Source organism: Gopherus flavomarginatus, chromosome 6, assembly GCF_025201925.1.
Source record: "Gopherus flavomarginatus isolate rGopFla2 chromosome 6, rGopFla2.mat.asm, whole genome shotgun sequence".
Taxonomy (NCBI): domain Eukaryota; kingdom Metazoa; phylum Chordata; order Testudines; family Testudinidae; genus Gopherus; species Gopherus flavomarginatus.
In genome coordinates this window covers 112,830,417-112,847,246 of record NC_066622.1, presented here as the reverse complement: position 1 = coordinate 112,847,246, position 16,830 = coordinate 112,830,417, and the positions used below count along the sequence as shown (strand labels likewise).

Genomic DNA, 16,830 nt, shown 5'->3' with positions numbered 1-16,830 from the left:
CCTTTTGTAGCTCTTCACAGTCTGCCTGGGACTTAACTCTCTTGAGTAGTTTTGCATCATCGGCAAATTTTGCCACCTCACCGTTTACTCCTTTTTCCAGATCATTTATGAATATGTTAAATAGGACTGGGCCCAGTACAGATCCCTGGGGGACACCACTATTTACCCCTCTCCATTCTGAAAACTGACCATTTATTTCTACCCTTTGTTTCCTATCTTTTAATGAGTTATCAATCCATGAGAGAACCTTCCCTCTTATCCCATGACTGTTTATTTTGCTTAAGAGCCTTTAGTGAGGTACCTTGTCAAAGGCTTTCTGAAAATCTAAATATACTGGATCTCCTTTGTCCGCATGCTTGTTGACCCCCTCAAAGAATTCTAGTAGATTGGTGAGGCATGATTTCCCTTTACAAAAACAATGTCGACTATTTCCCAATAAATTATGTTCATCTGTGTGTCTGACAATTTTGTTCTTTACAATAGTTTAAACCAATTTGCCCGGTACTAAAATGAGGCTTACTGGCCTGTAGTTGCCAGGACAACCTCTGGAGCCCTTTTTAAAAATTGGCATCACATTAGCTATCCTCCAGTCATTGGGTACAGAAGCTGATTTAAATGATAGGTTACAGATGACAGTGGACTAAATGGAACTCTGTTTAAAAATATACTCAGAAGCCAGATATCTTCCTGACAGTGTTACCCCTTTTTGTGGCCTGTTGATTATGGTGTTACTGAAATGACTGCATAAACTAAAATGGAGAATGGAAACACCAGTATAGATCTACTATCTCTGTCCTGATTGATCTCACAGGATAACGCTAAGCAACTGCTCTCAGCTGTGCAACCACCGGGGCTCAATGCTTGCTCTGAGTGCAAAGTTGTGTGGAGACGATGTTTGCCTAATCTTCCCAGGTCCAATCCTTTTACCTCTCACCTGCATACCAGGCTTCTGCTCGCCCACTTCCAGGATCCCAACAGGACCTGCATACCAAGTTGGTGTCTCTATCACCTCTGATTTTGGCCTTCATTACAGTTTATCCAACATTAGCTGCACCGACCAACCAAACTGAGATAGAAACAAGGTTAGCTAGCATTGTGTTTAAACACGGCAATAGTAACACTTCAGCCCTTTCATCCCACCTGCTCCTCTCTTGCTGCCTTGTACCAGAGGTGATCCGTGTCTCCTCATACTGGGGGGGGGGGGGCCCACAATCTAAAGGGGAGGACACGTGTCTCCTCTGCTCAGCAACCCACCCCTGCACGCAGCCCAGGGCCGCCGCGCTCACCCTACCCAACCAGAGTTACTGCTGGAGTGGGCTCTGTCCATCTCCCACTGTGTCTCCCCCACCCCGTTTGGCTGCTCTCCCTGCACTTCTCATGCAGCTCAAGCTGGCCACTCCAGGTTGCTGCTCTGTGCAATAGCTGCCTGAGGGAGCCTGGCTGGGGAAGCAGCGGGCCACCCCCACACCCAGTCCCAGCTGCCGTGGACAGGGGCTGAGCAAGTCAGAAATATGCCTGGAGAAGAGGGGGCTCCAGCTTGCTCGGCCTGTGTCCCCAGCAGCTGGGCCTAGCCAGGGGGTAGCCCACCACCGCTTCCCCAGCCAGACTCTCTCAGGCAGCTGCTACAGTGACCCAGCATGGCTGGCATGAGAAGCTGCTAGTCCCACCCCTTCCACTCCCTGCTCAGACCTGGCTGCCAGGGATAGGGGCCAAGCGTGCTGGGGTCGCAGGCCCAGTGGAAGGACAGAACCCCTCCTCTGCCCCCCAGCAGGCCAATCTAGGGAGACACTGGACCCCACACGCTCCCCTACATGTCACCTCTGCCTTATACCACCTCACTGCCCGTTTGGGCTCAGCCTGAAGGAATTGTTTCCCCCAGCATGGCATTAGCAGGGCTTAACTAGTAGTGAAAGAGGTACTGGTGCTCAAGCCACATCTGTAGTTTCACACTGACACAGCAAGCCCAGAGGTGCCAGGGCTCAGAACTGCCAAGTCCTGAGGTGTCAGGGCTCAGAACGGGCAAATTAAGCACTGGGTGATACCCCAGCTACCACCCCACTTCAGCCTGTCCCCCTCCTCCTGGTTCAGGACCCCCCCCGCGTCCCAGCCAAGCAGGTTTCCATTTGGCGGGCGTTACAGCTCAAATGGGATAAACTGCCCCTCCTCAAGCTGTGTTCCTGGGTGCCAGCAGGCCACCCCCTCCAGCGCGCCCAGCCCAGCCCGACTCCCGCTTCGGCCAGCCTATGTCCGCCAAGTCCCCCCACACTCTCGCCAGATCCTCCTCCTCCCCCACGCCCTGTATCCCCCGCCGTCACAGCTCGGGCCCGGCTCCGCCTGCTTCCTGCACCGCCCGGCGCTCCCAGCCCCGCCTCCTGGAGGGAGGCAGCCGGATGACGTCACCGGATCAGGCCGACCGGCAATGGGCGCCATTTTGAAACCCCAAAACCTCCAGCGGCTGCAGCTGTGTGCGGCGGCGGCTGTGACCCGGTCTCGGCCGGCGCCTCCCCCTCGTGGGCCCCGCAGCCCCCCACCCCACACACACTGCGCGACATGGCAGGTGAGAGGGACGGACGCAACGCCGCGGCCGTTAGCTGGGGAGGCCTGGGCCTGGGCCTGGCCAAGGGTAGGGGCCGGGTGGAGGGCGCTCTGCCTTCCGACCGGGGCGGGCAGGGAGTCAGGCCTAGGCGGGCAGCGCGGAGCCGGGGCATGGGAGGCTGAGCTGGCTCGGTGGGACTGGCTGGGTTGTTCGGGGCCGAGCCGGACCGCACCGCGTGTGGTCCTTAGCCGGGCCGGGCAGTACGGAGCCGGGCTGGGCTGGGCACTGAGGAGCCAGGCCAGGGTTGGTGGGGGAGCCGGGGCCGGGTTAGGGGTCAGGTCGGCTCCCTGGGGGTTGGGTTGGGGTTGCCCGCGCCGCTCGCCCTCACCGCGCTCTGTCTCCGCAGGGGTGGCAGGAGGTGGCGGAGGAGGAGGTGGTAACGACTTCCAGTGGTGCTTCTCCCAGGTGAAGGGGGCTATCGACGAGGACGTGGCCGAAGGTAAGAAGGGGGGTCCGGGCGCTGCGCCCCGCGATTGAGCAGGAATCGCCGTGTCATAGGGGTCCCCAGTCGGGGGTATCAGTGACTCCCAGTCCTGCATTCACTTTAATCCACCCCCGCCTTAGACGCAGACACCAACACCTCTTTTTGTCTAACGTGTCGCGCCTATCGACTCGTACGAGGAGTCCTTGCGGGTGCTGCAATTCTCCTGGTCCAGTGTGAATCCCGGAGGATGGGGTGTGTGTAGGAAGGGAGGGAGGATGCGATGACTAAGCTGGTGCCTGTGCTTTTCAGAACGGCTTGCTCTCACAAGATAGCATAACAGAGAAGGTGGCTTCCTCCTCTTCTTCATTTATAATCACCAGGGAGATGGGGTATTGACAGTGATAATTTTTTTTTTTTAAAAGAAACGTAGTCAGACATGTCAAGTTTCTGCTTTCTGCAGAGAGGGAGGCTCCTTCATTAGGAATGAATTTAAAAAGCAGTGTTTAGAATTTCACTGTAGCAATGAAGGATTTTATTCATGTCTGCCAACATTTGAAAGCTATAAATAAGGACATTTGGGTAGGAAATAAGTATCCTTTGAAGCGCAGTTGAAATACGTTAGACTTGTTTATCATTTTACCATTCTTATTCCAAAATGCTCTACGTTGCTTTAAAAAGTCCACTCCTTCTAAATAATCAAGATTGATGTGTATAGTGTTGCTGTATGAGTTTCAGTGAGTTAGTCTCTGTTTTTAAAAGATCTCCTATATTCAGATTGTCCCAGTTTGAGATGCACGCTTGTAAACAGGATGTCATATGCTGCCTCACGTATTTGAGTTTCTACTACATTAAAAATAAAAATAAAAACACACACATATTTTAGCTGCTTGTGTGCATTGTTCTTGGTTCTGGAATTACTTTTGAATGTATTTTTCCCATGCATAGTTTGTTTCATCCATATTATTTTTCCCTGCAAAAATATTATGAGACCGTTTTAGTTTTCACATTACTTTTGTTTTTGTTTTGCCTCCAAAATATCTGGCATGTGAAGAGACTCAATCTATTAGAGCAGATAATAGTCAGACTAGAGATGAGTATATGCATCAGCTGATTATTTCTACAATTGTAACACACACTAAAGTTGTGAATTTATGTAAGTTAATTATATTAATAGGTTTTCAGGCATTCTTAGAACACTATCTTTTTGTTTCTTTAAACTTCTTATCCGTGAAAAAGCTTAAAGAGCTACCGCTGCTTATATTTTAAGAAACAATCCAGTTTTGGCAAAATATTTACTATAATAAAATTACCTTTCAGTCACTGCTGATTACCAGGACATTTGTGTATAATCAGAAGCTATCTCCTTTCTAAACAGCGAGTATGTTTTACTACCTCGTTCCGTGATTTTGTAACATCAGAATTCAATATGGAAGAAATGTGTGTTATCAAAGATCCAATGCACATTATTACAGGATGTATTGCAAATTAGAAAGACTTAAGCTCCATCCCTTGGCATAGTCTGATAGGAAAAACTGTATAACTATAACTTATAAAACTCTTAACAACATACTTTCCCACTATAGGTCTGATTTTAAGTACCTATTAAATCAACAGGAGTTCTGCCTAAGTGAAACAGAAGCACCTGTTGTGGCCTCATTCACTCTAGCATCATAAACTACATTAAAACTGGCAGCGATCTTGCCTCAAGGTGACAGAAAGGCTACCCAAAAATGGCCTCTAGTATTGCAAGGCTCACATAACTGCTGGCCAGTGCTATCTGAAGTAGACAGTACTTTCATTAGAAGGGGTACAGCCAGGTTTACTAGATAATGTGCTGATTCAGCTTATTTCTAAGCAACCTTCACCAACAGATCTCCTATTTAACACATCACCATACTAAAATTGCCCTTCCATTGTGTATCCCACAGAGGATGAGGGTGGTGTTTGCTACCCTATAATATGAGTGAATCCCCTTGTGTGCAGTGGGCCTCTTCGTTGGCATGGGAAGTGAGGTCTGTGCCCTACTTAACCCCATTCCTTCAAGTGTGCGTTGAGCCCAATATTTGTAAAAGTTTACCCGTGTGGTGTTGTGGCTCTTAGCATTTTCTTCAGTCTTTTGTCTGAGATTTAAAATTTAATCAATTTGTTCATAAAATCTTCTTTCATAGTAAAATTTGAGTCAGCTGAAGGTATTAGCTGGATCTTTTATTTCGAAGTGCTTTTGAAGAGTGTCTTAAATAATTTTTATATGAAAAGTATGGACTTCATATGAGGGATTCATTAATTCTATATCAAAGTATATTTTAAAAATCATTTTTTATTTTTTAACCTTATTTCCCCCCCCCCAGTATAAATCAAAATCTTGTAAGCTTATTTGCTCCTGATACTGCTTAATGCTTTACCTTTTGCTTAACTTTACACCTGTAAGTAGTCCCATTGATATGAAAGCACATGTGTTTTACAGGATTGAAACCTTAGTTATATTTATAATTTGCTATCCTTGAAATACTGTTAGCCTTTGCCATTTGTTAGAGTTCTTTCTCTCACCTTTTGTCTTTAAACAGGAATATTTATAATCACATTTAAAAAAAATAACTGGTCCGTCAGTCCTTCATTGGGCTCTGCTATTGTGCCTCTCTTTGTCCTTGTGGCATTCACTGAAGTCTGAGAGTCTGCACCTATAGTGAGTGTTGCAGTATTTGATCCTAGGTGTTGAGAGTGAATTGTGGTGTCTAATCTCAGTCTTTTTACCAAGCTGTCCATATAAACTGATTTGGTGGGGCACTATCAGCTTGCAATATAGTCTTGATGGTATAGACTACTAACGGCAAATCTCCTGTCACTTCTTGTGGTCTTACAAATATATATTTAATTGTCTTTATCTTTTGCTGTAAGGAAAAAGAGATGTAAGTGGGGAAAACTAACTGTACAAAGAAATCTGAAAATGACAGTACACAGTGGTGTCAAATCCATAAAATACACAAATGGAGACTTTTTTTTCTATAAACTCTTTATTAAGTACTCATGTTTAGTTTGCAACTATTGAGGAAGTTAAAAGTGCTTTTAGTTTTAAAGTTAGAGATATTTCTTTAACCTAAAAGATCATGTTCAGCATCTGTTTCTGTTATGATGCTGTTTTAATGAAAATACTATTCTGAGTGGTGAGATAGTAACAATCCAAATAGATTATATGTGCTGATCCAGGTAAGTTCTATCTGAAATGTACATTTTCAAAACTTTTTTTAACCTATTTGATTAATATAGAAAACTGAAGTTTGCTTTCTTTCTGATGCTATCCCTGTGCTGAAACCGCTATTATAAATTTATAGTGAATCTTTTTTGCTGAGATTGATATAGAATTGTTTTTTTATATGTATATCTTTAAATAAGTGGAAGTGCGCTGTTTCAGGGTATCAGTGATGGGTCTAAACTGGTCATACAAAATGATAGATATTAGATTTATTGCATATAGAAGGATGTAGTTTTCAAAGTAGGAAAGTTTGAGAACAGCTGAAGAATGGTATTGGGGAAAGAAATTTGATAATACCAAGTGTTTCGGTTACTTAACAAAGATAGACTTCTTAAAAGTGGATTGTTTAAATCTCAATTGTAGTTTTCCTTATTTCAGGGAAATATTTTGCCTAAAGCCTCTATGTGGATAGCCACAGATTTCACAGGCAACGATAGCTCTGTTTAAAGTTACTTTATAAATGTAGGCTTCAGTTTAAATGTTTTGTAAGCACCAATTAGAACTGTGATTGATTGATCTTACTATTTTCTCTAATTTGCCCTATCTGATCGATAGAAGACTGCTGTTTTTCAGCAGACATAGTACTAAATTAATTTTTTAAAACAAACAAAAAGCAACAAAACTGGTCTATTGTGTATATCAGCATACTGATATGCTTGCATCCTTGAGATCAAAAGGTATGACCATGTTCCTTAGAGCTTGTCTACACTACAAAATTGTCAACTTAAGTTGGCATACAGCCACCGCAATAATTAAAGCAGCAGTTCATGTCCATACACCTCTACCCCGATATAACACTGTCCTCGGGAGCCAAAAAATCTTACCGCATTATAGGTGAAACCACGTTATATCGAACTTGCTTTGATCTACCGGAGTGTGCAGCCCTGCCTGACCCCCCACGCCCCAGCGCTGCTTTACCGCGTTATATCCAAATTCATGTTATATTGGGATAGAGGCGTTCTTGCTTCTTCTGTGGGTGGTGCTCTTCCACTGACTGAAGTGGGGCATTGTGGGACTCTGAGAGCTGGAGCCTGGCAGCCCTGAGGCTGACAGCTTCATCTTTATGCAGGGGGCTCACAGCTGCCTCCCCCACCCCCTGCTGTCAGGCAGCTGTTGGGCTCACAATGACCCAGAAAGTGGCTCAGTTTCACAGCAGGGAGCCTACCAGCAATGAAATTAACATTCTTGTCAGTTTCACAGCTGCTGTTAGTTCACATTTTGCTCTGGGGATCAGCTTACAGCCTGAGCTGGAGACAAAATGAGAATTAATAATAGCAGTGAAACTTACAAGACTGTCAGTTTCACTGCTGGTGGGCTCTCTGCTGTGAAATTGAGCTCTGGCTACTTGGTCAGCCCTGGGGCTCCCACTGTGGGCCTTGCATGCAGGGTTGACAGCTGAATGTCCTCCTGCCACCTCTGGTGAGGGATTTGGCAAGGAGGGAGAGCCTGACCCTGGACAGGCTCTCCTTCCCACTCAATCCTATGCCAGGAGGTGGCAACAGAACTCTGGGATGTCAGCGCTGGGCAGGGGGAAGGCTGGGAGCCCACACCCAGCTGTCAGCACTAGTGTGGGAGGAGGGCTCACAGTGGGAGACAAAAAACAATATAAGTAACACACTGTCTACACAGACACTGCATTGCTCTAACTTCATCAACATAACCACTGTGCCTCCTGGTGGAATTACTATGTTGCTATAATGGGCCACTTACTTAAGCGGAAGCACCATTGTAATGTAGACACTGACATAATGAGGCTGACATAAGGCAACTTATGTTGACCTAACTCGGTAGTGTAGACCAAGCATTAGTCACTTTCAAATTTGGCTAGTGGAGTACTATGGATAACATTAAATTTTGTCTGGCCTCACTATATACCTTTTTCCTGTTTTAATTTCAGGGATGATAAGTCAGGGAGCTGCCTAAATATTGGAAGGAACCTAAGATCCTTATTAGACTGACATCTTGATTTTTTTTTTTTTTTTTTTATTAGGCTTCCCAAGGTTGTTAACTCTGTCATAAATGTGTTTCTCTTGAAAGCATTGTGTGTTGGTATCTGGACGATGTTAAAGATGCTATCTTCTGTAATCAAATACTAACTATATATATTTTGCTATTTATACTTGAAGTTTTGTGAAGCAATCACACTGTTAGAAAGCACAAGTGTTCCTTTTAAGAATTTATGTAGCTTGAATTTGTATCCTATTTTAAGCTTTATTTGGACATTGGTGTATCTTGATCCTTCTTTGAAATAAAGGGATGAGTTTAGGCCCCAGTCCCGCAGATATCTGCATGTTGTTGTCGCGCATTCTACCAAGTGTCCCATTTTGGCCACTTATTTGGATAGCTCTGAGAGGAATCCAACCCCCTGTCTGCTGGATCCCTGGGGTGTTTCAAGCTTCTGCAGGCTGAGTGGAGTCCAGACACTGCCCTAATCTTGGGGTCCCTGGACAAATTCTCAGGGTGCAGACTTTCTATCTGATGTATATTTTCCCTTCCCCCTCAAGCCCCTGGAGTTTTGGAACCCAATATCTAGCCACCTAGTCCCTCTGGCATGGCACTGATCCTTCAGACCCCCCACTATTTAAACACATCCCTGTCCCAGAACTCCACCCGAAAGTGTGAAGTTTTTGATTTACAGTTTAACTCTCAGTGACACAATAGTTGTGAAGCATATACAGACTGTGTATGTGTGGGTATAGCATTACACTTTTATGTTCTCTTATCTTTAATCGTGTAAAGCACAGGAGAGTACAGATAGTACAAAATATGCATCCTAAATGTAGCGTTCCACAGTAGCTCATCCTTCCCTTGGGAGTACTTGGGTGATCATCTGTGTTCTGTCAGGACAGGCAGGTACGGTCCTCTGCTACCTTACCAAACCTCTCCTTTGAGCAATCTCTTTCATCTTAATCTGATCAAAATGGCACTCCTTCACTCTGTTCCCCTTGTGAATTCATGTATAGACTCCTAGTGGGCCTGCCAGCTTCTTTTGCTGCCCCTCCTCACTTGCCCATAGACAAGAGAAGGAAGTGCCCAGCTGGAACAAACCCATTGTCCTAAGGTGTCATACTTTGAATTGACCATCTTTGAGTGCTCATCACTCAGTTGTCTCTGGCCTGGCAGAGTCATAACACAGCCTGCTAACTCACGATGGATCCACGTACATATAGACTTTCCGTGCTACTGAAATTCATGATGCAATTTCATAATATCCTCCACTGTTCAGAACTGGTTCAAACAGAAGCCCCAGCTCGTCACAGTAGGTGCTCACCCATTACAATCAATGGAGTTTCAAATATATGTGGCTGTGACTGTCCTTTAGGTACAGACTAATTCTTAGAAGCAAGATCACATAGATACTATTTTGTCAGACTTAAAATCTCTTGCATGTGTATGTCCACATATTGTGGTGATAGTCATATAATAACTGCATTTATGTGCACCTTCACTCTGTGCTCACTAATTCAGTTCCACCAGGACTATTGTGAACATTCCAGACAGTAATCACTTATTTTTTTTAAAAAAAGCTGGCCAGATACGTTCCTCAAAATACACTGACTTGAGGAGCAAGGCAGTTAGCCTTAAATTCTATAACTTTTTTTAAATTTGAGTACCATGTAACCTGGTAAGGCCAAAAACAAGATTTTGACCCTTTGGAAAAGGAAGAGCCCCACCTCAAAAGTGGATATGCGGAGTATGTTCTTCTCACTTCTGAAATAGGAAACCTTAAAATCAGGTTGTCATGCTCTAACAATTTGAGTACTCTGTACAGTTTTTGCATTCTCTGAGATTATGAACATTCTGTATGTATCTTTACCAAGCTACAAACTCCATTTTGAAGTTTCAGCCCTTTCTCTTCTGTTGTCTTTTTGCTGCTTCCATGTTGGACTAAAATTCCAACAGAGTAGAGGTACAGGCCTGACAATAGAAGATCAATAAATTTGAAATGCTCTCCCATTGAAACGGAATAGCTCTAAACAATAGACTCATTAATCAGGGGAGAGGTCACCTGGAAGGAATTTGATCACCTGAGGAGGCTGAATAGGATGTCACCTGACAATGCGGGCTAAAAGTTACAAAAAGGTAGGAGCTCTTTTTGTGACCATTTTTTTTTCAGCTTACAATAAGGAGGAAGCAACCCAGTATGTAGCAGCTTGCAGCCCAGCATGTAGTGGCTTGATGAGGCTAGAGACTCAGGGTATGGCTACACTTGCAGCCGTACAGCGCTGCCACAGGAGCACTCTCACGGCAGCACTTTGAAGTGCAAGTGTGGTCGCAGCGCCAGCGCTGGGAGAGAGGTCTCCCAGCGCTGCAGGTACTCCACCACATCGTGGGGATTAGGTTACAGCGCTGGGATCCGCACTCCCAGCGCTGGGGCAGTGTTTACACTGGCTCTTTGCAGCGCTGTAACTTGCTGCGCTCAAGGGTGTGTTTTTTCACACCCCTGAGCGAGAAAGTTGCAGCGCTGCAAAGCGCCAGTGTAGCCAAGACCTCTGCTTATGTAACTTCCAGGGAAAGAGTGAGCTCACAAGAAGCTTTGCATTTAGGATTTTCATTGTTTTTCTAAATGACCTGTAATGTCTTCTGTTTTATCTCTTAAGTAAAAGAGCAGTGGTGACTTCTGAGACTGTCTACGCACCTTTTAGCGTCACAGCCATGCTGCTAAAATGCGTGCAGTGTTGTTGCTCTTTATCAGCAGGAGAGAGCCCTCCTGCCAACTAAGCACTGTTCACACTGGCGCTTTTCATCAGTAAAACTTTCGTTGTTCGGGGGAATGTTTTTTTTTCCACTCACCTGAACGACAAAAAGTTTTACTGACGAAAGTCCAGTGTAGACGAAGTCTAAGTAAAGTGTCTGAGTGCATTATATGCAACAATTACTGTACTGCCTCAGGAGAGAGTTAAACTGAAAGCCAGAAGACTCTCATCTTTTGGCAGAACTCTGGGATAGGGTGAGTTTAAGCAACAGGAAATCTGAGAATAGGGGCTAGGCAGCTGGGTGGGTTCCAACTCTCATGGGGGAGGGGGAGCACTGGACAGAGGGTCTGCACCCCGAAGATGTGCCTAAGGCCCCAAGGATGGGGCCATCGGTTGGCCTCTGTTCAGTCTCCGTAAGCTTAGAACAGACAACAACCCAGCAGCTAGGTTCATTTCAGCAGTTCTATAATGTGTGACCACTGAAAGCTACTGCCCTCTGTTTCCCAACTTAGCTCCTGTAAAGCAAAAATATTTGGTGATTACCTTGAAAAAGAGACTGGCAGAGAAGTAGGACTTGTAAAGACCATGAGTTACATGGACTTGTTTATATAATAAAATTTGACCATTTATACGGGTACAGTGTAATTACCAAGTGGCCCCACTCTCATTCCAGAATAGAATTGCCTTCAGTGTAGCTTATGTTGCTTGGGAAGGGTTTAAGCTAAAATGGAAAAAAAAAAAAAAGACACTTTTCTACTGGAATACACATCGACCCTGATATAACACGACCCGATATAACATGAATTCTGATATAATGCGGTAGAGCAGTGCTGGGGGAGGGGAGGCTGTGCACTCTGGCGGATCAAAGCAAGTTCGATTATAATGCAATTTCACCTATAACGCAGTAAGATTTTTGGCTCCGAGAACTGCGTTATATCGAGGTAGAGATGTAATGGAGTCCACATGGGGACATTACATTAGTCTAAGTATATTTATGTAATTAGAAAAAACTCTTCGTGTCAACAAGCTGCTTGTATTAAGCCTGGGGTAGACAACCTATGGCACGTGTACCAAAGGCGGCATGTGAGCTGATTTTCAGTGGCACTCAACACTGCCTGGGTCCTGGCCTCCGGTCCAGCAAGCTCTGCATTTTAATTTAATTTTAAATGAAGCTTCTTAACCATTTTAAAAACCTTATTTACTTTACTTACAACAATAGTTTAGTTATATATTATAGACTTATAGAAAGAAACCTAAAAATGTTAAACTGTATTACTGGCACGTGAAACCTTAAATTAGAGTGAATAAATGAAGACTCAGCACACCACTTCTGAAAGGTTGCTGACCCCTGTACTACACTCTGTACCAGCTGGATTTTGTAATAATTAAGTGTTTGTTTAAACATCTTTGCCAGTAGTACAGTTGAAATAACTTCCGAATAATTTAAGTAAATTAAATGCTCTTTTAGTAGATTGATTAGACATATTTTCTAACTCCTGGAACTATGTCAATCAGAGAATACCATAAGGACTTCCTTTTGAAAATATAGGCTTCTCTCCTGGCTATAATCCTGTATATTTACCTTCTCCTGCTTCTTGCCCCTTTGTGTGTTTCTGTCCCTTGTGTGTGTCTGTTTCTGTGGCAGTGGTCCCCAAACTGTGAGGCACGCCCCCCAGGGTGGCACAGAGGAACGTTTGGGGAGGGGCAGAGCCCAGCCACCACAAGGAGATGGAGGGACTGCCATCAGGTTCCACCCCCGGCCTTCCCGGCAGTCTGATTGCAACTGCTCGCCCAGCCCAGCCTCGGCCCCTGGCTGTGGCTCCGCTTCTGGCCCCTGACATGCCCCTAGCTGTGGCCCCAGCCTTATCCCCCCTGCCACTGTCCATCCACCCACCCGTGTGAGCCATGGTACCCACTCCCGAGGTGGGGGGGCATGACCATGAAAAGTTGAGGATCGCTGTTCTGTGGGATAGAGTGGCACACTATGAAGAGGGTGAAAATGAAGGTATTTCCCTCCTCATGGCTGAACTCCAGCAACTGCTGTTTTTCCCTTCCTGTGGTATTGGTCATGTCCTCAGCCCTTTCCCTCTCTCCTTTTTCTTCTTGTAGCTAACAAATCTAGGAAAGCAGCTATATTTTAACACGTTAAAATCCTAATGGAGTTGGACATGATTGGATCCCAAAACAATCCAAGACTCATTAATTTTGCTTAACTAAAACTTTTCAAAAAGATAACTCTATGCAAATTTGAAGGGACAGTAGCAGGCTGGTTTTGAGATACAAGAAGACAAACATTAGACAACAATCAGATTCAAATCAGGATACATTTTAAATGACTTGTCATTCCAAAAGGTTTTGATTTTTTTTTTGCATACTTTACAGAAACATTCTCCCAAGCCAGGGGTCGGCAACCTACAGAACGCATGCCAAAGGTGGTACACTAGCCAATTTTTGATGGCACGTGGTGGCGGGTTGAGCGGCTCAGCCCGCCGCCGCTCTGGAGTTCCCACTGCTAGCCCCTTGCCAGCTCGTGTCCCGCTGCCGGTCCCACTCAGCACCTGCTGCTGGCCTGGGTAAAGGAACCTCAGGCTGGCAGCGGGCTGAGACCCTGGCTGGCAGGAGCCAGTGGCCGAAACCCCAGAGTGGGGGCAGGCTGAGCTGCTCAGCCGCCTCTGCTCTGGGGTTCCGGAAGCCAGGGTCCCTGCTGCAGCCCTACTCACCTTGCTTCCAGTTGAAGTTCCAGCACAGTCCCCCTGCCAGACAGGGTCCAGGCCTCTGTCCCTGCTTAGCCCTACCAGTTGCCTGCTCCACTCACCTTGGCTGCCAATCTAGGGTTCCAGCCGCTGACCTCCTGCCAGCCAGTTAACAACTGATCACTCGGAAGCCTGTGTGCAGCTTAAAGTACAGGGACTCCTCGCTTAACGTTGTAGTTATATTCCTGAAAAATGCAACTTCAAGTGAAACGATGTTAAGCAAATCCAGTTTTTCCCCATAGGAATTAATGTAAACGAGGGGGTTAGGTTCCAGGGAAATTTTTTTCACCAGACAAGACTATATTAGATATGCACACATAGAATATAAGTTTTAAACAATTTAATACTGGTACACAGTGATGATGATTGTGAAGCTTAGTTGAGGTGGAGGAGTCAGAGGATGAGATATTTCCCAGGGAATGCCTTACTGCTAAATGAACTAGCAACTGACTGAGCCCTCAGGGGTTAACTCTCACACTCTACAAAAGACAGCAGAAAAGGAGGGAGGGCAGACAGAGACTGAGAAACACCCTGTGTGAGAGAGAGAAAGTGTGCATTTCCCCTTTAAGTAGCAGACACCAGGCTTATGTACACTGCTCTGTTAATTAAATCAGCTTGCTGAGACCTGAGACCACAGCTACAGCCTAGAAGCTCCCTCCTTCCTGTGTCCCCCCTGCTCTGTGGAAGATGAGTTAAACGGGGTACAGGAGCGGGGGGGGGGGAGAGACACCCTGACATTAGCCCCCTTCTTGCCCCCCGCCCCCTGTACAGCAAGAAAGAGTCTCTGCTGGGAGCAGCTCCAAGGCAGAGGGCAGGAGCAGCACATGGCAGTGGCGGGAGGGACAGCTGCTGCACAGGGAATTTAGGGAAGGATGGCGCTAATGGGGGGCTGCTGGTCCACCCTGGTTCCAACCACCCACCATCTGGCTGCAACAGACTGCTCTTCGTGCAAGCAGTGGACAGAACAGGCTGCTGCCAAATGACTTTAGAAGGGAGCATTTCACAACTTTAAATGAACATGTTCCCTAACTGATCAGCAACTTAACATCAAAATGACTTTAAGTGAGGCATTCCTGTATCCAAATACATGCTAGACATTGGAGAACTCAGCAAGGAAAAGCAAGGGCAAGGATCACACTAAACTGATAAGATCTGCATTTTAATTTAACTTTAAATAAAGCTTCTGAAACATTTTGGAAACATTGTTTACTTTACATATAACGGTAGTTTGCTTATATAATATATAGACTTATAGAGAGGCCTTCTAAAAACTGTTAAAATGTGTTACTGGCACTCGAAGCCTTAAATTAGAGTGTATAAATGAAGACTCGGCACAGCACTTCTGAAAAGTTACCGACCCCTGCTCTACGCCTTTGCAGTAAATATGGAGGTCTTCAGGCCAAAACAATTATACAGACCAAAGCAAACAGGCAAAAATATGACTTTAATAATGGAAACTGTTTGTGACCTTAATTATGGAGAAGCTATTCTCCCTCTATAGCAGGCCTGCACAACTTGTAAAGCAGCAAGGGCCACATTACTCCAAAGAAAACAGCTGAGGACCGAAACCCCCCGGCCCTGCAGAAACACCCCCCCCAGCACCTCCCGGCCCTGTGGAAACACCCCACGCCAGCACTGCCCAACCCTGCGGAAACAAACCCTCCTTCCCCAGCGCCACCCCACCAAAACAGCTGTGAGCCAAAAAGGAAGGTTTGGGGGTGGGGAGGTGATACTTGATTTTAAATCAGCCAGGTGAAGAGGTGGCCCGGGGCTCTGGCAGCTGGGGGAACCCGGAGCTTTGTGGGGCTGGGGCAGGAATTTAAAGGGCCCAGAGCTCCTGCCACTGAGGGGAGCCCAAGCCCTTTAAATCCCAGCCCCAGCCCATCCGCTGGAGCTGTGTCCGGGATTCAAAGGGCTCTGGGCTCCCCGCAGAATGCCATGTGCGCGGGATTTAGAATCCCCCTGTGGGCCGTACAGTGAGCCTCCGCGGGCCGCATGTTGTGCAGGCCTGCTACACAGTATCTTAACTTATGTAGTTAGAACCACATTGTGAAAATGCTCATTGTTACTGTGAAGAACTGGGACATCTCAATATTGAGAGTACTTATCCTGAATTTCAACACTCTTCTGCACACATTAACAGAAGTGTTTTGAGCTGCTGAGCAAAACTTCCATTTACTGCCTTCCTAAAAAGTGGTCATTTAAAATGCCCTAACATGAAATAAAAAAGAATGGGTCCCGTCTATAGAGATTGAGTGTCGTAAATTCCAGGATGATAAAGTGGCCCTAGGAATGGCTACTGACAACTTTGAAGCTGTCATGTGTCCCATGACGTTTTAGTTTCCTTCCTCCCTAAACCATCATGTTACAAGGAGCAAAGCTGCACAGTAGATTTGCAGAGAGCAGTTAAATTATATCAACAGAACTACTTCCAGTAAGAATATACTCCTCCTTCAGATCCATTCTGTCACAGTAAGATAGCAACAAATCATTGCCTGATTAATAACAGTGCATTATAGAACCATATAAATCCCAAAAAAACTTGCCTTCTTGCCTAATTTACAAGTGGAGTGCATTTGCTGAGGCCTATGACCGCTTCTTGGGCAGAGTGAGGCTGTCACCCTCAAGGAAACATGCAGGGCAGCAAGTTGGACAAGCCCTTAGAAGTGTTTCCAAGTAATACATAATTAATCTCATAGCTTTCTGTGGGTGTGCCGCTCCCAAGAGTAGTGCTTCGTGGTATAATAGGCCCAGAAATCTATTTTCTCTCTTCAGAAAGGACAGAGGGAAGATACTATGATGTTGATGCTACTTGTTCTTGCCTCACTTTTATGGGAAATTTTGGTAATGGTTACTTCCCTCTTGTCAAGGGTCGCCTGATATATTCTAGTAGTAGAGAAAATTGGTGGTCCCGCAACTAGTGGAAGAAAAATATTCTTATGTAACAAATGTGATTAAAAATACATCGTTTAGTGTGCTGACTTTAAAAATTAAAGCCCTGCAAATGTGGTTGCTTTTTTTAAAAAAGTGGCTTGTAAGGGAAAGAGAATGGGTTTGTGCACAGTGCATAAAGAAGAGCTGAAAGTACTGGAGGCTGGGGTAGCACAGCA

At 45.5% G+C, this 16,830-nt stretch overlaps 1 protein-coding gene across 2 annotated transcripts in view; it reads left to right on the top strand.

Annotated features, from left to right (window-relative positions):
• Positions 1-2,415: 2,415 nt before the first annotated feature.
• Positions 2,416-16,830, top strand: part of PPP2R2D (protein phosphatase 2 regulatory subunit Bdelta) — a 47,399-nt gene continuing 32,984 nt past the window's right edge. Inside the window, exons 1-2 of one of the 2 annotated variants that reach the window (XM_050959541.1) lie at positions 2,416-2,557; positions 2,943-3,035. In XM_050959541.1, the coding sequence (XP_050815498.1) occupies positions 2,551-2,557; positions 2,943-3,035 (100 nt within the window). In that variant the 5' untranslated portion in view covers positions 2,416-2,550. The remainder of the gene's footprint in view (positions 2,558-2,942; positions 3,036-16,830) is intronic. The other variant, XM_050959540.1, reaches the window with a different exon arrangement.